This window comes from Hibiscus syriacus, unplaced genomic scaffold, assembly GCF_006381635.1.
Source record: "Hibiscus syriacus cultivar Baekdansim isolate YM2019G1 unplaced genomic scaffold, ASM638163v2 tig00110387_pilon, whole genome shotgun sequence".
NCBI lineage: Eukaryota > Viridiplantae > Streptophyta > Magnoliopsida > Malvales > Malvaceae > Hibiscus > Hibiscus syriacus.
This window is the reverse complement of record NW_024062717.1, coordinates 6,974,824-6,994,884: the sequence shown is the minus strand read 5'-3', so window position 1 is coordinate 6,994,884 and position 20,061 is coordinate 6,974,824. Positions and strand designations below refer to the sequence as shown.

Below are 20,061 nucleotides of genomic sequence, written 5' to 3'. Positions count from 1 at the left end.
GGACAATGCAGAGAGCCATTGTTGCCACGAGAAATGAAAGTGGGCCCTAAAGAAGATTACGACGCCGTTTTACTGGACTAGATGACTCTGGAAGGAATAAGGAAACACCTAGAACCATTTCTATTAACTCTGGTTTTCACATCAGTGTTTTGCTCACTCATGGTTCTCATCAATTATTCATATTATATAAATCTGAATAAACTAACATTCACTTCTTAAATTTATATAATTTCTTTCAGTTTAGTCTTTATTTTTTGGGTACATATTAGTATTCTGAAATTAATAATTCTTTTTAATATATTCTTTGAATTTGGACTTTGTTAAGAATTAGTCGTTAAAAAATAAAATGTATGATAAAAATTTAAGTTTGAGGATCAAGTTGGGACTAATACAGAATAAAAGAGTCAAGAATAGAAAATAATCAAATTTAAAGATTAATATAGATTTTAAAAAGATTTTAGGGATGAATTAAAAAATACTCTTAAATTTAAGTCCTAAATGCTATGGAACTTCCACCGACTTTCATCACCTGGATTGAAGCTTGTTACTCAGAAGCTAGATACTCCATCTCCTTCAATGGCAGTCTGATTGGCTACTTCAAGGGCACAAGGGGTATTAGGCAGGGTGACCCCCTATCTCCTTTCTTATTTGTTCTCTCAATGAATGTGCTCTCAAGACTTCTAAACTTAGCTGCGGTAAGAGGTATGTTTGGCTTCCACCCTAAATGCAAGAAGATATGTCTAACTCACTTAATGTTTGCGGATGATCTACTTATCTTTTGTAAAGGAAATGTGGAATCTGTTATTGGAGTCATCAGTGTCATAGACAAATTTTATGAACTGTCTGGACTACAGCTTAATGCGGCCAAATGTGAATTTTATGCTGTTGGTATCCCAATAAATATTACAGAGACAATTCACAGAATCACAGGCTTCACACATGGTAGCCTACCTGTGAGATACTTGGGGGTGCCCCTAGTAACGAGAAAACTATCTGAAAAGGACTGTGTAGTCCTCATTGATAAAATCAAATCCAAGCTCCATCACTGGTCAGGAAAACACTTATCTTATGCAGGAAGACTCGAACTTATCAGAGCTGTCTTATTTAGTGTTGCTAACTACTAGTGCAGGCAGTTATTTTTACCGCAGTCTATTATAAACAGATCCGAGCAACTCTGCTCTCGCTTTCTCTGGAAAGGTTTTGACAAGGCTGCCACTGGAGCTAGAGTTAGCTGGAAATTGATTTGCCACTTGAAATCTGAAGGAGGGCTTGGCTTAAAGGACTTAAAAACATGGAACAAAGCGTGTATGATTCAACTCATTCGAAACATCTTAGCAGGAAAGGGCTCACTATGGGTTGCTTGGGTCAAATCCTATGTTTTAAAAGATAAAGACTTCTGGCAGTCAGAATGTGGTACTAATGCTAGTTGGAGCTTGAGAAAACTGCTAAGCCTTAAAAGAGAAGCACAAACTGTTTTTTCTGCAGGAGCATTGACAACTCGCGTCATATGGGATACGACTAGAGTAAAGAGAGACAAAGTTAATTGGCATAATCTAATCTGGTTTCCTCTACACATACCAAAACACAACATGATTGCTTGGATAGCTATCTTGGATAGACTTCCAACTAAGAATAGGCTTCAACATATGGGCATTTTATCCGATGGCTTGTGTGTTCTGTGCAATGATGATATGGAGACGAGAGACCATCTGTTCATCGAATGCTCATTGTTGGATTCCCTTTGGAAGGCCATTCTGCATCTCTCAGGATTAAGGCCATCTTCTTCGTCCTGGAACAACTTATTAGCATCGGCTTCTCATGCTTGGAAAGGTAAATCTTTACTTATCACTATTTTGAAACTTGCATTGTGTGCATTTCTCTATTCTCTATGGGAGGAACGAAACAGAAGGTTGTTCAAAGGAAACTCCAGGAATGAAGCTGAAATTCTTAAAGTTATCAAGGAGATAGTCGGAACTCAACTTAGAGGTCGGAATATTAATATACTTGATAGTGTCAATATAACTCTTTGTAAGAATTGGAGTATTGAATAACTTATACTTGTTTTGTGAATAGATTGTTCTCGACTTTCAGTTGCTTTTAGGTTGTTTTTCATTGATGATTGTTTTGTAGTAGAATTTGTTCCTTTGGGTAATAAATTTTAACTTATCCAAAAAAAAATGTAACTTATACATTTTTTATATGTTTATCTATTTTGTAATACAGTGTGCTACTTTTATATTATCTCAATTTCGTTGTTTCTGTGTCACGTTTATATGAGAAGAATAATTTTTCCTTACGATGGTCTAATCATCTTACCATACTGACGACCCAATGGCTACCAATAGAATAATTATAAGTCTAATCATGTTTAAGCCCTTTAAATTTAAGATTTAATCCCTCTATTTTAAATCTGACATAATTCGATTGATATTTTCAATAAATTCAAACTAATACTCGTGGTTGTTGTTGTTAGTGTGCCGATATGAAATTATTCTAGTATTATTTTCAATAATCGAGTAAAATATATTTCAGGTTACTCAATTATGAGTTTGATAACAATTTCCTTCAAAAAGTTATCATTAAAAAATTTCACAAAAATATAATGTTATAATAATAGTTTTAATCCTTACAAATTATACATTTTATTAATTTGATCTTAATTTGAAACAATTCTATAAATTTAATCATTTATATTTAAAAATTACATCAAATTTAATCTCTTTTTGCAATACCATAAGATGAAGTGAGACTGTTTCATAAAGTAGCAACATGTTACTGTTAGATAAAATGTTAATCCGAGATAATAATAATAATAGTAAATATTATTATATAATCGAATGAAACAAATAAATAAAGAATTAAAATAACGAATTTAATTTGTTTACTCGTATGTAGACACTAAATCAGATGAGTAGAGTAAGATAAATCGGAGGCATGTATGAACAGTTTCCTTAAGACAAATTTGTCATTTCCTTGGTGCTTTGAGTAACGTTGGACGTCGGTCTCCCAAAATACAACAATAAACGATCACAACAATAAACACAACCGTAGTGATCAGTCGAACACATTCTTGCATTTCTCTATCACCGAAAAGAATGAAATTGGAAGGAATTTTTAAGTGTTTTCCTAATTAAACGTTGTGAATTGTGTTTCAAATTTATATCTTGGATTTATGCCTTAACTAACCTATTTATAGAGGAGGAAATTGATTGAAGGGTTAAGACATTTTGACTAAATAACTTAACCTTTTGATTAAAGGACTTATATTTTTTATGAAATGACTTAACCTTTTTATAAAATGGTTTAATCTTTTCATGAAGAGAATTGTTGAATAACATTCACAAAATGACATGACTTATTATTAATTAATTATAAATAGTATTAATTCATTCAATTATTTTTCAACAGTTACTGTTAAACTGCTATATATCAAGAAAGTAATATAACATTTATTAGAGAAGAACCAGTAATTTAGTAGAATAACAAACACTAAAATAATAAAAAAATTAAAATAAAAGGTTTAACTTATTTAATTAGGACAAAATTTTATAATAGGGGACTAAAACATAATTAGACAAGTATCTATTATTTATTGTATGTACGGATTAATAATAGCGATCCACTTTATTAAGCAACCAAGTAAGCTTACAACTTCGGTTTTCCGGAGGTTCCAGTCGTGGGTTTGAAAACCATTAAGCGGCAGCCGACTTTTGTGTAATTTCGACACCATACTCAAGGTAAAACGAAAACTATGAAGAGCAACGGCCAACTGCCAATATTATTCTCCAAGGTCGGAGAAGGGCAATTACTCATTCTTAAAACCAGCATTCTTAAGATCAAAGAGTCGGAGGGAGAAAGCTGTCCGTTCCTGGTTTTCCTGTAGCTGGATCCTCCGGAACCTCAAGAATCCTTAGTTAGAATGAGATTCCAACTCAGCACCTTTTGAGATTTTGAGAAGAGTTGCAGTACGATGAAAGTTGTAAGCTGTGTTCGGGGGAGTTATTGTCTATCGTTAGCCTCTATGGTAGAATCAGTCGGGGATCAGTCGGGGGCCTGAGAGGCGTGGTTTACCCTGTGGCGGATGTCAGCGGTTCAAATCCGTTTATCTCCAACTCGTGAACTTAGCCGAAACAAAATTATATGATCTAATTTTTTTGATTCGGCAGTTCGAAGGGCTTATAGGATATGGAGCTCAATGGCTTGTTGTTAGCCAGAGAATTCGTTCTCTTCCATACTGGCAGGTAAGCTTCTTGTTGTTATACAGTGCTTATAATGGACGCATATGATGTGTCACGTGTCTGCCTTCAATACTTTAGCTAACTTTGTATTACTGTATTACATGATCGATATCAGATGTGTATATTCATGTGTCTTGGAGGCAATAGCACGACATGGATGAACACAGCGGTTCTAGTGACTTGCATGCGAAATTTTCCAAAAAATCGAGGCCGTCTCCGGGATCCTGAAGGGCTACCTTGGACTCGGCACTGCAATATTCACAGATATATGACGGCTCTCTTCTTCAGACCCTTCAACATTGCTCTTCATTCTAGCCATTGTTTGCCTCGTTGCTGTCATCGTCCTCCATGAAACCCCTCCAGCTTCAAAGCCAAGTGAATTCCAACAAGAAACTCAATATTTCCACATCTTCAATGGCATAGCTATCACATTAGCTGTCTACCTTTTGGTGTTTGACATCACTGGAAGTCATGGCCAGCTTCTATCATTGGTATTTGCAGCAGGACTTCTCATCCTATTAGCTACTCCATTGGGAATCCCATTATATTCTATTCTGTCCAAACCAAGGTCTGATTCCGATATTGAGCAACCGATGAAAACGCCATTGCTAGTGGACCAATCAAAGAAGTCGAAGACAACAGCAACGGCAACGACAATGACAACTTCTGGTGTTGAGCTGCAGTATCTTGGACGAAAACATCCGTCTATCGGACAGGACCATACAATGTTCGAGATGATACAAACATTCGATTTCTGGGTATTGTTTGTCTCATTTCTCTGCGGTGTTGGAACAGGACTGTGTGTGATGAACAACATGGGACATATGGGGATAGCTCTCGGATACTCTGATGTATCCATTTTCATATCTCTTACTAGCATCTGGGGCTTCTTTGGACGCATTGCTTCAGGTTTATTGTCAGAATACTTCATCTGGTAATCAAATTTCTTTTCCTTCTCCTCCCAGCTCCAAATCCTTCAATCTCAACAAAATAATTTGATACTTGCAGGAAATTTGGGACGCCAAGGCCTCTATGGAATGCAGCATCTCAAGTTATAATGGCTGTTAGATACATCGTCATGGCCTTTGCCCTTCCAGGCTCACTATACATCGGCTCGATTCTGGTCGGGATATGCTACGGGGTTCAATTGACGATAACAGTCCCGGTTGCTTCGGAGTTGTTCGGACTAAAATATTATGGTCTTTTGTACAACATCCTTATCCTCAATCTTCCTGTGGGATCGTTTCTTTTCTCTGGACTGCTTGCTGGGTATTTATATGATGCCCAGGCCACTCCTCTTGCTGGTGGAGGTAACACCTGTGTTGGGGCACATTGTTACTGCCTTGTATTTGTGGTTATGACTGTAACATGCGTTCTGGGATTGGGGCTGGATGTTTTGTTGGCTATCAGAACCAGAAATGTTTATATCAGGATTCATGAAAGCAAACGATCCATTGCTACATCTACACCAGGTTCTTCTTCAGCAAAATGCTAATAGAATTCTATGAAGAGTTTTTATTTTGTTTAAATATTTGTATATAAGATTTGCGTTCGAAAAATGATTGGTCGCTAGAATGATTCCTGAATGTACTGAAAAAATTTGGTAGAAATGAAAGTTTAGTCAAGAAATGGTCATTCAAAGAACGTTGAGTTTAATTTTGACATTATACGTAAAAGGAATATTTTATTAGTGTATCCAACTTTCATCGATACTTATGACTAGCTAGTAGCTACTTTTTTAAATTTACAATGCACATTTATTAATATACTCGGATCAACTTATAAGAAATTGAAAACTATACTTAAACATCAGATCAGATGCAATAAATTATATAATAATCAGAACATTTGGTAAAATAATTAAGCTTGTGACAGCCAAATCCACACCATGTATCTTAACTAAACAAATCATTAAGTCATCAGACATGGCAACAGCAATAAAACGTAAAAAAAAGGCACTCCGTAGAACGAATGGAGACAAATGACAAAACGAACAAAACATTAACGTTAGCGAACTAATCACTGTCTTTTCCTGCAACTAATGATCGATTCAAAATAAGCCCTCCACCTTTGTCAGCTCTAGTGATGTCTGGTATATATCTGTTTCTCCTTTTTGTACGTATATTTTACAATAGTTTCAAGAAATGCCAAAACTGCCATACTGCGGCCAAAGTGGTGAATGCACCGGCAATGAGAGCTGATGATGCAGGACCAGAACCAGCCGAGACATGGACTGCCACAGGATTGGAGTTGGACGACTTGATACTGCAAACGAAAAATCGACATTGGTAACAAATTTCGAATAAGTTCAATCTGATGATGATTGGTTAATGCCAGATTGCTCCAAGGAACATGCAATGCCATTAGTACCTGATGGAAGGGTTAGGGCAGAAGTAATAACATAATCGGCACTGGCACAAGTGAAGGTACTGGTTCCATCATCATAGGCATAGCTATAAGCTGTAGGACACGCAACTTTGAAATATTCCTAGTAAGAACTAGGCTTGCACGCATTTGGAGTCGAATAAGCTCCACTGCAGCAATATTGGGGGTCACCGAAAGCATTGCATGCGCTATTACACGCCACACCTTCACTCCCATGGAGCACCTTAAGCTCCAGAGGACAATCACCATTCAAATCCGCAGCACATCCGGCTGAGCTACAATTACCGCCCGTTCCACCGTCTGGAACGACCATCATCGGTAGATTGTATCCATCAACAAGGCTAACATCGTAGAAATCCAATCCCCCGGCACCGTTCAGTGTGAACTCCGCAAGAGTAGCAGGAGGGATGGCACCGGCTCCAGAGCATTCTAGTGTAGAAGAGCCGCAATCCCCAGTTAGGTGAGAGAATTTACCGGAAGAGTCTTTGGTGCAAAGAGTTCGACCCCATAGCCGACCTGACCAAGATGCCAGAACATCGATAGATGTCGATTCTCCTGGTTGAGAACGAAACCTGTGGGTGAAAGTGGTGGGATTCCAGCACTTGACAACACCCCTGGCCATACTGTATAACTGCATTTGTTTACAATCGTAAATGTCGACGAGCGAACAGCTGTAACAAAAAATATGGAAACCAGTTAAAACAAACAACAACATGAACAACAATGAGAGATTAACCTGAAAATGATTATGACCTGAGAACAGTTGAAGGAAGAACATAACCAATACAACAGAAACTTGAAGAATAGCCATTGAATAAGTAGGACAGAAGAAATAGGAACACTAAAAGAAGACTGAAAAAGTATTAGAATAAGATGGGGCAGGGGAGTACTAAGAGTGTTTATGTATATATAGAAGGCAAATTGAGCCTAATAAATAGAATAGATGTAGTTACCATGTGATATGTTATAGAGTAGATCTATCAGTGGATAGATTGAGGAAGGGCGGTTGGACCTCTCAGAAAAATTCAAATTATCATAAATTTTAAACATTTTTTTATATTTTTTTATAATCCATTTTTATCTCCTAAAATTTTAGACATTCACCTCACAACATAAAATCATGCATTTGTCTCAGAAAATAGGAGTAAAAAAATTACTAAAACGCTGAAAATACACAAATATTAAAATAAAATAAAAAGAAATAGAAAACAATGATTAAATAGGATTTTGAATGTATTTATGAGGTTACAGAAAGGAAGGCTTCAAATTCATCATACACAAATGGACTTGAGAGAAAAAAACAAAGGACAAATCAAGTCCATCAGGCTTGCAATTTGATAGGAGTCTTGTATTTCAACTAATGGCAGGCAACATAATTTCATCTGATATGCAAGTTGTTAGAAGTAGCAACCAAGCAAGTTATCTATTTAGCTGAGGATGTTAATTGTGCAACTTATTATTCTTGGGTATGAATTTGTGTTGGATGAAGCTAGTAAAATATCATTATCAGCTCCAATGTGTTCAACTTTATACAGTATGTGATGAATTCATTGACTGGTGGTAAAAATGAGTATTGTTTTTCGTAGATGATTCGGATTCGAACAATTATGTACATGCATTGTTAATAGGTTAAAAAAAATTCTAAACAGATATTATCTTATAATGTACATGTAATTAATTGATGACGTTTTATAATAACACATCAATAAAAAATAATTATTTTTTTATTAAATAAATAAATAAAAATGTGGTCTCAATTAAGCCTAACCCAAACGGAGTTATGCAAACGGATAAAAAGAATTTGAATTTTAAGATGATCACTTATAAGTTATTAACCTGGGCAATACTTGCATCTGTGACGATTTGTCAGAGACGAAAAGGGCGGAAACCGCCAAGGGCAGAGGGGGAATATTATACACAATGGCAGTTCCCTTTTCGTGTGTATCGGGGTCTCTCTTCGCTGCTGATGTTGATCTTCAACTCATTGATTATTGACAGGTTTAATCGAAATGCAGGCAAATAGTTCGATAATGGCGATTTTCCATGTACTTGACACTATCTGTTGCAGTGATTGTAATTGGCCTCGTGCTGTTGTTGCGGAGCTATCAGCTATTACTTGCAATAACATTCCCAGCATTTGAAGATGGCGATGAGGATGCTGGTGTGCATCGATGTGGCTCGAAATGGTTAAAATCCTTTCATGGTGTGAAATTCAAAACAGTTTTTTCTTACCGTTCGTTCTATCAAAGAAAACCAGAGGGCTAAAGTGCATAAAAAAAATATAGACTCAAGAAATATGGCTAACAATAAAGTTCAAATTATGGCGGTGAAGGAGAAGAACCCCATTGTTAAATAATATATATATATATATATATAATTCACGAACAAACGTAAATTAAGAAATATTATTATATAAAACAGAAAAGATTAAGATCAAAAGCGTAATAAAATCAAATAAAATTATCAGTTTAATTTTAATTTTTTATGAAATAACTAATTTTATTCCAAATAGTAAATATCCTAAATTAAAATAAAGATTTACAACCATAATAGTAAATTAAGCATATAATTAAAATAATTTCCTATAATCATTTAAATAAAACTAGTAACTTAATATCACATAAAGAATATACAAGAAAATATTAAAATTTAACCAAGAAAACTCGAATAAAGATAGATACAAACAGATCTGATCGCATCGACAAATAAACCACAAAAAGAAATCAAACTACTAAAAGATCGACGACACCAATTTTAATGTTGATCTCCTAGTTTTCTCTTATTGGTAAGTCGTCTATTTCTTTTTCTTTTTGTCTTTATTAATCGACGGCGGCACTAACTTCAATGTTGTTTGTCGACTTTCGATATTCTTTATTATCTTTTTATTTTCTCTTGTTTTTTTTTTATTTTAAATAAGTCTGTTTGTATGGCACGCTTTTTTTCTTTCTTTATGACTCGTTTTCTTCTACCTTTTTGACATGTTTTTCGACCGTTTAATCGTTGTTTTCACTTATCTTTTTTCTAAAGGTTAATTAGACATCGTTACGATTAATAAGATGATATTTATTTATTATATCGTTGATCTTTCATACTTTGAAGAATAAATTTAAATATTCATTATGAATAACTTTTTCACGATCCTCGAATCTAATTTTAAATTTAATTCTTACCACCGTTTTAAATATTTTAATCAATCAATATCGATAAAAGTATGAAACATTATCTTAAAAATTATTGGAGTTTGTAAGCAAAAGTCAAAGTAAAGCCAATCAAGGAAACTATATGGTCCGCTAACTAAATTCCTATGTCACCATGTTCTAGAACAATGATGTATATGTTAATTGGATTCCATTTCTATTATTAAAGGGTAAACTACACATTTGGTAATTAAACTTTACTCTCTCTACTATTTCACTCATCGTACTTTTAATTTTTTCAATTTACTCACTAAACTTTATAGATTAAATTTTTTATCACTCCGTCGTTAAATAATTAAACGACGTTATAACATGACAACTTACATCAAAACGACGTCGTTTTGAATTCCTAAAAAAATTTAGACTAAAATGACGTCGTTTTGATTAAAATACAACCATGTCATAACGCCGTTTAATTATTTAACGGATGAGTGATAAAAAATTCAATCTATAAAATTCAATGAGTAAATTGAAAAAACTGAAAATACGATGAGTGAAATAGGAGAGAAGTAAAATTAAATTACCAAACATGTAGTTTACCCTTTATCAAATTCCATGCCGCCTCATTTGAATTTAAGGTGTAATAAAACCTTCTTTTCTTTTAAAACAAATGTGGAAAAATATAGCTTTTGTTTAACCTCGGTGACTCATACAGAGATAAGATCATATGAATTCGTAATTATGATTAACAAAATAAAAGTTCATTTTGTAGACTTTGAATTCAACACTATTTTCGTACATGAAATATTTGTATATTTATCCAACCCTTTATTGAATACTTTTTTTTTACTTTACATAAATATTGATTACTTATTTTATAAATTGGTTTATAACGTTAGGTTCATATAATTTTAATAAGTTATATTAAGCTACATCATTAATAAATAGTTTTCAAGTGTTAAAAAATAAAAATAACTACTAATAATTAATTAGTTTAGTAAGTTAACGCATTAGATCTTTTAAGTAATGTTAAAAGGAGAATAAGGTTAAAAGACGAATCCTGACGTTGTGAATGAATATCAATAATTAGTATATGTTCAAAGTTTTCTCAGTTATTAACAATACACACATCCTACAAATGTAATCTTTTAAACTCGAGACTTCTAAAAAAACAACACTCCATTTTATCATTCGGATCGCTTAGTAATTTTATTTGTTTATAATGTATAATATTAATATACTATAATTGCATCGTGTATACAAATCCTTTTAGAAAATTATCAATTTAAGAAGTAAATTACATTGATTGGGTCATGGGCGGGTAAGTTTGTATTTTGCTTTTACTCTTTCAACAATATTTAAGCTAGCCATTAAATTCTTTTTTAAAATATTATAATATTTTTTACTTGTCATAATATTGCTTAATTAGTTTAAAGGCATAATATACTATTTAGTACTTGAATATGTAATTTTTGACAAATAAAATACCTACTTGAACCAATTTATATATTTAGTACCTGAAATTTTCACTTTTACAAATATGATACTTATTTTTTCTTCTTTTTAGCAAATTGGTAATGATATTTTTCAAATGTTACATAAAATGGTCAATATCAAATGTGTAATATTTGAAAAGTACACGTATCAAATTAGTAAAAAATAGAATCATAGATACCATATTTGTAAAAATATTACACATTGAATAACATTGGATAACCAATACAAAATATTGTATAAGGTGGTTCATCTATCACGTACTTCGACCAAAAGGGCATGAGACTCTCGAGTATTGCAGGGATCTCCATTCTTTCAGTCTCAGAGGTTGGGATAGAGGTCAGAGCATAGGATGGATTAGAGTCTCGTAAGAGACCTTTGACGACCACATCAATAGCTAATGCAATCAGTTCGACGAGGACTTTGCTTCCCCCTATTTGTGACCATTGTGGTAGGAGGCACTCGGGCGTGTATCATAGGATATCGAGGACTTGCTATGGTTGTGGCTCTCGAGGACATTGATTCTTATTAGTATGTTGATGATTGTTTAATTAATTATATCAATCAATATCGATAAGCTCATCATTTTCTCTAATAATATTTTTGAACTCATTTAGAGTTTTAAGATGGTTTAAACTCCAAGAGCTCCCTCCAATGATTTTTATATAAATTTCATGTAGCTTAATTATATACCATTAAGTTATAATCATTGTTTTGATGTTAGAAACGTTTTTGTGGCCATTAGTGTAACATCCTCAATACCGGGTTAGTAATTTAAGTGTAAGATTTTAAAATTTCAGTGACCAAAGGAAATAAATTGAAAAGTTGAGAGATTTAATGGAAATATTTCATGTAGGATGAATTATCAAATAAGGATAAGTTAAGAGGGCAAATGAGTCTTTTATCAAGAAATAATTAAATATTAAATGGGGTTATATTATAAACCCACGTGGGGCTTATGTAGGAAACAAATGTTTCCAGATTTCTCTCATTTCTTCTTCCTTATTTCTTCATATTCTTCTTCTCTCAAACGTGAAGACCCAAGCTCAAGGTAAGAATTTGAACCTTGGTTGTTTCTTTGATTTTTAGTTTGGAAATGGAAGTTTGGATGTTATATAAGCTAAAGGAAAGCTTATATGACATTAAAACAACAAGATAAATGTTTTAGAGATATATTTGAGAAATGGGGTTTTAGATGAAATTTCGATATGGAATTGATTAATAACATGTTTGAAATTTGGGTATGATTATTGGTTTTAAGAATTTTCAGATTTGAACAGTAAATTTCTGGATAAAATTTACAGATTATGCAGAGGGAACCGATACCCCCTGGGGGGGGAATCGATTCCCCCTAAAGGAAAGTTGAAGTTTGGTTCATTAAATTTGTTTAAGCTATTAGACGTTAATGATAAGGTTTAGGCTTTTGATAATTGTCTCGAAAATTATGTTTATGTAGATATCAAGCCTAAACGAATTCCAGAACAAGTGACAAGTAAGAACAATCGAAGGATTAGAATCGAGTCAAATTAAGCAAGGCTAAGGTGAGTGCATATGTATAACATGATTATAGAAATACATTCAGTTCTAGACTTGTGATAAGTCTAGATTTTATATCTTGATACATGAATAATAATATGTGACTAATATGACTTCTATGTGTACATTACTATGATCATATGTTATGTGTGCTATATGCATTGTTTTACCTGATTTATGTATTACATGAAAATGTGAGATCAATTATGCAGAATAGAGTTATATGATTACATGAAAAGATGATATGAGCTATGTGATAAAGGTAAGAAGTTACATGTCTACACGATATAAACTACGTGAAATGTAAAAGCCCATGTTATGTAGATGAGAACTATAGGTATAGTTGGCATGCCAAGAGTAGAGGGTCTACGCGGTCCTTCGGGACAAAATTCTACGCGGTCCTTCGGGACATATATGTATTCTTTGGAACATGTATGAGGTCTTTTGAGACACCTACTTGATCCTTGGTATATGTATATGATTCTTAAGGAATTTCTATGTGGTCTTTAGGGACATATTATATGGCACTACGATGCAATTCTACGTGGCACTTCGGTGCATTTCTACACGGTCCTTCACGACAAATTCTACGTGGCACTTCGGTGCAAATTTATACGAGTTGTGGTGACAGCATAGTGCACAACCTCACAGTACTCAAATACCTCGGGTTCTCAGTATTTTATCATGGGCTATTAAATCTATTATATGAATTCATGATGGTTAATTTGAGGAGATTATAGGTAAAATGCATTGTTATGCAATTTACATGGATTGCATAGATGTTTTCTTTACATTTTATCTTATTATGGCATCATCATTATATTTCATTGTTATTATTATTATGCCTCACTAAGTCTATGACTTAGCGTGTAAGCGATCTACACGTATGTACCAAGAACCAAGATTAGCAGAAATAGAAGTGGCAAAAACAACAACACTGCTAGAAGATCAGATCAGAAGTAATTGATAAAGAATGTATTTTGATTATGTATAATATGTTGGCATGTAAGAAATGTAATAAGTTGTTAGTATGAACACTCTGATCGATTTTTCTAATGTTTTAAACGTATTTATGTAAATATAATACTGTAGTAGTATTTTACTGTTCACAAATACGTTTTTGCCTCAAAATTTTATAACAAACATAACTCAATAGTTTATTATCGTATTTTCTTAAAATAAGTTCAAATGTTTTGTTATTTTGTAAAGAAAAGTATTTTAAAAAGGCAATGTGACATCTCAGACTCGTATTCGGGTTGGGTATGGGTTAGGGTGTTACAATTAGTTAGCTAACGAGTTAGTGATAGTAAATGAACAATAGATTAGCTATGACAAACTGAAAGGAAAGTGAAAACCAAACAGAATAAAGAATATATTGTTTACTAAAGTCAACCGTATAGCATAAATGCATACAAAATTTTGAAAAAATACAAAATACTTCTCATGGATCATGTATAGTGGGCAGGCCCACTACATATAACATATAAGGCTAACTAACCATCCCAACTACCAGACTTCAATTACAACAAATTAACCAGAAACGGTTACAGCTAATCAACTATAGCCAACTGTTTTATAATACTTTAATATTCTCTAGGTTTTCTAATGATACGAATTGCCACTTCAACATTTTCCTTGCTTCTTCAGACCTGCTTCTCATGGCTGGTACCATTGATTTCTGCCCAAGACTTTTACACCAAGCTGAGAGTGCATATTACTGAATATTGCATGTGGCAACGACTTGGTGAGTATATCAGCCACCTGTTCTACAGAAGGAACAAAACTTACACTGAGTTGTTCAGCTAGAACTCTCTCCCTCACAAAGTGAATATCAATTTCTACATGATTTATACGAGCATGGTGTGTTGGATTTGCTTCCATAGAAATTGTAGAGGTATTATCACACCACACAACTGGCTTTCCATCTATATTCTACTTCTGATGTAGACCTACATACAACACTTTGCTTCTTGGATCACCATGCAATTGGATTTCCCCCAAGATATACACAGTAACCTGTCGTGGATTGTCTATCTTCCACCGAGGATGTCCAATCTGCATTAATGTAGCAGACTACACTAAAGTTTCCAATTTGAGTGAAAAACAAAACATGCTTAAGTGTACCATTGAGATACCTCAATATACGTTTTACTACCCTCCAATGAGTGTCACATGGGCTATTCATGTACTGACTAACCTTGTTAACAACATAGGCTATGTTAGATCTTGTTAAACACACATATTGCAATCCTCCCACAATGCTACAATAAAGATGGACATCTCCAAACAACTGTCCATCATTTGCCTTAAGCTTGGGAGTAAGGGCCATATGAGTAGGTGTAGGTGTTGACTCATCTAGGTTTGATCTTTTCAACAAATCAGAAATATACTTCTTCTGATTTAAAATCAAGCCTTCTAAAGTATGCTCAACTTGCATTCCAAGAAAGAGCTCTAACTTACCCAAGTCTTTGAGTGAGAACTCCTCATTGATTACTTGCACTATGGCATCCACTTCTATTTCCTGGCTTCCTGTGATGATTGTATCATCAATATACACCATTAAAAGCACTTGAGAGCATGCTGAATTTTTTATAAACAATGAGGAATTAGCTTTTGACACAGTGAAACCAAGATTTTCAACCAGAAATTTTCTCAAGGTCTTAAATCATGCTTTAGGAGCTTGTCTAAGCCCATAAAGTGCCTTCCTTAAACAACACACCAGCTCTTTCCCATCTTAACTGTTCTGTTCAAAACCTAGAGGCTGACTCATGTAAATTTCCTCAGTTAACTTTCCATTGAGAAACGCATTGTTAATGTCAATATGTCTAAGCGGCCAATTTTTCATGACAACAACAGCCAGAATAATCCTTAGTGTACTTGATTGAACAACTGGACTAAATGTCTCAGAGAAGTCTCTCCCCACCATTTGTGAATAACCCTTGGCAACCAGACGAAACTTAAACCTATCAATTGACCCATCAGGTTTTTTCTTCACTTTAAAAAGCCACTTGCAACCCACTGCTTCGCGTGTTGGTGGCAGAGGCTTAACTCCCATGTACCATTCTTCATAAGCGTAATATACTCATTGTGAACTGCTTCACACCAGTCAGGAGGCTTCAATGCTTCATAGACACTAGGCTCTTGAAGAGTTTTCTCAGCAAGTAATAGTTTAGGCTTAAACGCAAGCCTTCCCACGAGTGACCATGGAATGAGTATTCTGAATTAGTCGTGACAGTGGTGGTGGTATAGATGATGATGATGGAGATGATTATAATGGAGATGATGGTAGTGATGTAGCAGTTGTGAAAGGATGAGATGAAGATAAAATGGATGGTTGTGATAGAGATACATCATGTGGTGATGAAGTGAATGGATGTGATGATATCGGAGGTGTAAGAGATGTTAGATTTGAAGGTTGAGATGTTGATATTGGAGATGACAACTCTGACACTTATTGCGGTAATGTGGAAGATGGTAAAACTAACTTGTAACTGTGTATGTTAGTGGAAGAAAGAAATGAATGATAAAACAAACTGTTTTGAGAGCTAATATTTTTGACACTTGAACACTTTTGCTCAGTTCTAGTAGGATTGTATATCATTGGTAGAGTAGAGGTTCTAGGAAGGTTTTGAAGTTGTTGATAAGGGAACTCATTTTCTTCAAAATGAACATGGCTTGACATATAGACACGACCACTAGAATCTAAGCATTTGTATCCCTTATGAGTAGGAGAGTAACCCAATAAAACACAAGCAGAAGACCAAAATTGAAATTTATGTTGATTATAAGGTCTTAGAAATGGGTAACACATACAACCAAAGACCCTTAAAAAACTATAATCTGGTGTTTTATGAAAAAAAATTCATATGGCGAAATGCCAGCCAATGCTTGTGTATGTAATCGATTAATAAGGAACATTGCACTAGAGAAAGTATCATTCCAAAAACTTAAAGGCATTGTAGCTTGAGCTAGCATAGAGAGACCTACCTCAACTATTTGTCGATGTTTCCTTTCTACTAAACCATTATGTTCTGAAGTGTGAGGACATGACATCCTATGCACAATGCCTTGCTCCTTTATGTAGGCTTGAAGAACACCAAACTCACCCCCTCCATCTGACTGAAACACCTTGAGCTTGACACCAAACTGTCTTTCTATCTGCTTATGAAACTGAAGAAAAACAGTTTTAACCTCAGATTTTTGTTTTAAAAAGTAAACACAAGTATACTTACTATGAGCATCAGTGAAGGCAACATAGAATCTAAATCCATTAGAGTACACATGGGCAGGACCCCATACATCAGACACTACAAGCTCTAAAGGTTGTGTATAAGTAGTGTGTGATTCATAAAAATGCAGCTTATGTGATTTAGCAAGTTGACATGCTTTGCACAACATTTGTTCTTTATTTATATTAAAAGGAATTACATTTTAGTGTTTTAGTGTAGAAAGTAAAACTTCTTTGGAAGGATGGCCAAGCCTTTTGTGTCATACATCCATAGACACTCTAGTATTTACAAGATGACAGCTTATTGAAGACAAAGAATTATGAGCAGAATCATTAACATGAACCCTATCACCAATAGGTAGGTAATTGTCATTATCAACATACTTATTCATGGAAACATTGAATTTGTACAGTCCTCCATCTTCACTTCCTTTTAACATAATTTTTCGAGTATGCAGGTCACAAACTTGACAAAAATTAAGATACAATTCAAGCAGATCCTGATTGTCCTGAGTGAATTTGGAAACATATAACATATTTTTAGTGATATTAGGAACATACAATATCTTATTTAAATGAAACTTATTAGACCTAGCACAGAAAAAGGAGTGACGAGTGCTCTGTATTGGTAGAGAACTACCATTACCAACAATCACACTACCTGTTCCAGGGTGAGTGTCTTTAACCTGTAAGTTGTTAAATTCTTTAGTGATATGGTGTGTTGCTCCAGAATCTGGATACCAAACATTATCATCCATAGTTTCAAGTGTAGCTATATAAGCTTGAGATGTGACATAAGGTTGAGTAGAAGCTGTGGACTGAGATGAATTTGCAGAAGGAAAAGAGGATATATTGTATGGATTTAAGCATGCCTGATGATGAACATTAAAAGGACTGTGGACGAAAAACAGGGCCTTGAGGAGCTGTTATCAAAGGTGAAGGAGCATAGTACATGGAATTATAAAGGGAATTATAAGGGATAAAGGTGTCACCGTTTGACCTATTAGAACTAACATTGGCTTGAACAATAGAATAGCCTCTGTTATTGATATTCTGTGGAGGGCGAGATGATTCGTTTTTGTAAATCATGTCAAACCTATAATAGCATCTTTCAACAAGGTGTCCCATTCTGCCACACAATTGACACTATGGTCTAGAGGAATAAAACCACCCTCGGCCTCCACCCCTATTATTGTTGTTATTATTATTGAAGTTTTGACCAACATTCTCAAGAAATTCACTCTTATTTTGATATTCAGAATGTGACATATTATTAGTGACCACTTGATCATTTATAGCTTGATTAGTAACATGAGCACAAGTTGTGACATAGTTGAAGGAATGTGACTGTCTAGTGTCAGCATCAATAATATAGTGCTAACAGACCTTAAATCTGGAGGAGTGAAAGTAGCAGCTATAACAGTGATAACTAATTCAAACTCAGGTGGCAACCCATTTAAAATAGCAGTGATATGTTCATGTTATGAAATTATCTCTCCACAGCTAGATAGATTGTCAAAAACATACTTGATTTTCATCAAGTAATCTCTCATACTCAACCCTATCTTCCTCTGAGAATGAAGCATTCTCCTATAGGACATTAACCTAAAAGTAGTCTTACCACTGTCTAACCTATGCAATGTACTCTAGATTTCAGCTACAGTATTGCGACTTATTAGATGAGGCAAAACTTTCTCACTAACAGTTGAGAGCAGCCATGAGGCAAGAGCTCCATCTTACTCCTCATACAACTCATACTCAGGGTTCAAAATAACTAAACCATATGAAGTAACATACTGTGTAGGCCAAGAAACATTTGAATCTATATACTTCTGAAGTCTATGTGTTTTAATAGTGAGAAAAACATGTTGATGACATATCAAATAATTGTGATCATCTAAGGTGACATTAATCTTCTTAGTAAAGAACAATCTATTAGGAGCAGAAGAGGCAGAACTACCAATGGCATTTAGAACACTTTCATCGACAGAATTTACCATTGAGACAGATAGAAGACAAATCACAAGCTTGCAACCAGAAAGCATAAAGGAGTTGCATGCTAAAAGGAGCTGAACAACCAGAATTGAGAAGATGCAACAAATCAACCTGAGAACAAGCACAGACAGAGATCAAATTTTTCAAGAGACCGAAAGAAATCAAACAATTTTGCATCAATTTGCGCTATTAGGGCAAGTGAAGGCGCATCAACAAAATTGAAGCATAACAAAAGTAAAGAATTTCGAAAGAAATCAAATAACTTTGTATCAAGTGAAAGCGCATCAACAAAATTGAAGCAGAACAAAAGTGAAGAATATCGAAAGAAATTAGGCAAATCAAGATGCAGTACGTGAGTTCAATTGAGAACAATAATATAGCAATCTCACCAGAATCGAAAAGTAAAACCGAAGAGGATGAGACGAATCAAGAATCCAAGTGACGAGCAACCGGGGTGAAATTGAAGATTAAGCAAGAAAATCACGCAGAACGGAAGATAAAAGGTCACAAGAATTTAGGCGGATGATGCCATGATAATAAATGAACAATAGATTAGCTATGACAGACTGAAAGGAAATTGAAAACCAAACAGAAAGAAGAAGATGATATTTACTGAAGTCAGCCGTATAGCAGAAATACATACAAAATTCTGAAAAAATACAAAATACTTCTCATGGATCATGTATAGTGGACAGGTCCACTATATATAACATATAAGGCTAACTAACCAGCCCAACTACCAGACTTCAGTTACAACAAATTAACCAAAATGGCTATAACTAATCAGCTATAGCCAGCTGTATTATAATTCTCTAATAGTTAGAACCCTCTAAAAGCAAAGACAAATTAATCCTTGATTGAGCAGGAAGGGTTTTGAGTTGCTTGAGAATTGAGATAACACACTCTTAACTCCTTTATACTATTTGTATGTCATTTACATTTGCTTGCTTGCTTGTATTGGTGTTTAAGCATATTTTGATAATTTAATGCTTGTAAATCACTATAAAATATTTAAACGTTAGAAATGCATGAAAATGATGTAAAATGA

General features: G+C 34.3%; 1 protein-coding gene and 2 pseudogenes across 1 annotated transcript; 2 read left to right on the top strand and 1 right to left on the bottom strand.

The window, feature by feature from the left end:
* The first annotated feature begins 503 nt into the window (after nt 1-503).
* On the top strand, nt 504-2,051 carry LOC120122767. The gene is made up of 3 exons (XM_039141865.1): nt 504-702; nt 787-1,048; nt 1,130-2,051. The coding sequence occupies exons 1-3, from the start codon at nt 504-506 to the stop codon at nt 2,049-2,051; spliced, it is 1,383 nt and encodes a 460-aa protein (XP_038997796.1).
* Nucleotides 2,052-3,751: 1,700 nt separating this feature from the next.
* On the top strand, nt 3,752-5,828 carry LOC120122766 (annotated as a pseudogene).
* Nucleotides 5,829-6,425: 597 nt separating this feature from the next.
* Nucleotides 6,426-7,533, bottom strand: LOC120122518 (annotated as a pseudogene).
* Nucleotides 7,534-20,061: the final 12,528 nt, after the last annotated feature.

Coding starts and splice junctions, on each gene's coding strand:
- LOC120122767 (XM_039141865.1), top strand. CDS start 504: ATGGAACTTCCACCGACTTTCATCACCTGGATTGAAGCTTGTTACTCA. Junction 703..786: donor AAACTTAGCTGCGGTAAGAG/GTATGTTTGGCT, acceptor TCTTTTGTAAAG/GAAATGTGGAATCTGTTATT. Junction 1,049..1,129: donor AAATCCAAGCTCCATCACTG/GTCAGGAAAACA, acceptor CTACTAGTGCAG/GCAGTTATTTTTACCGCAGT.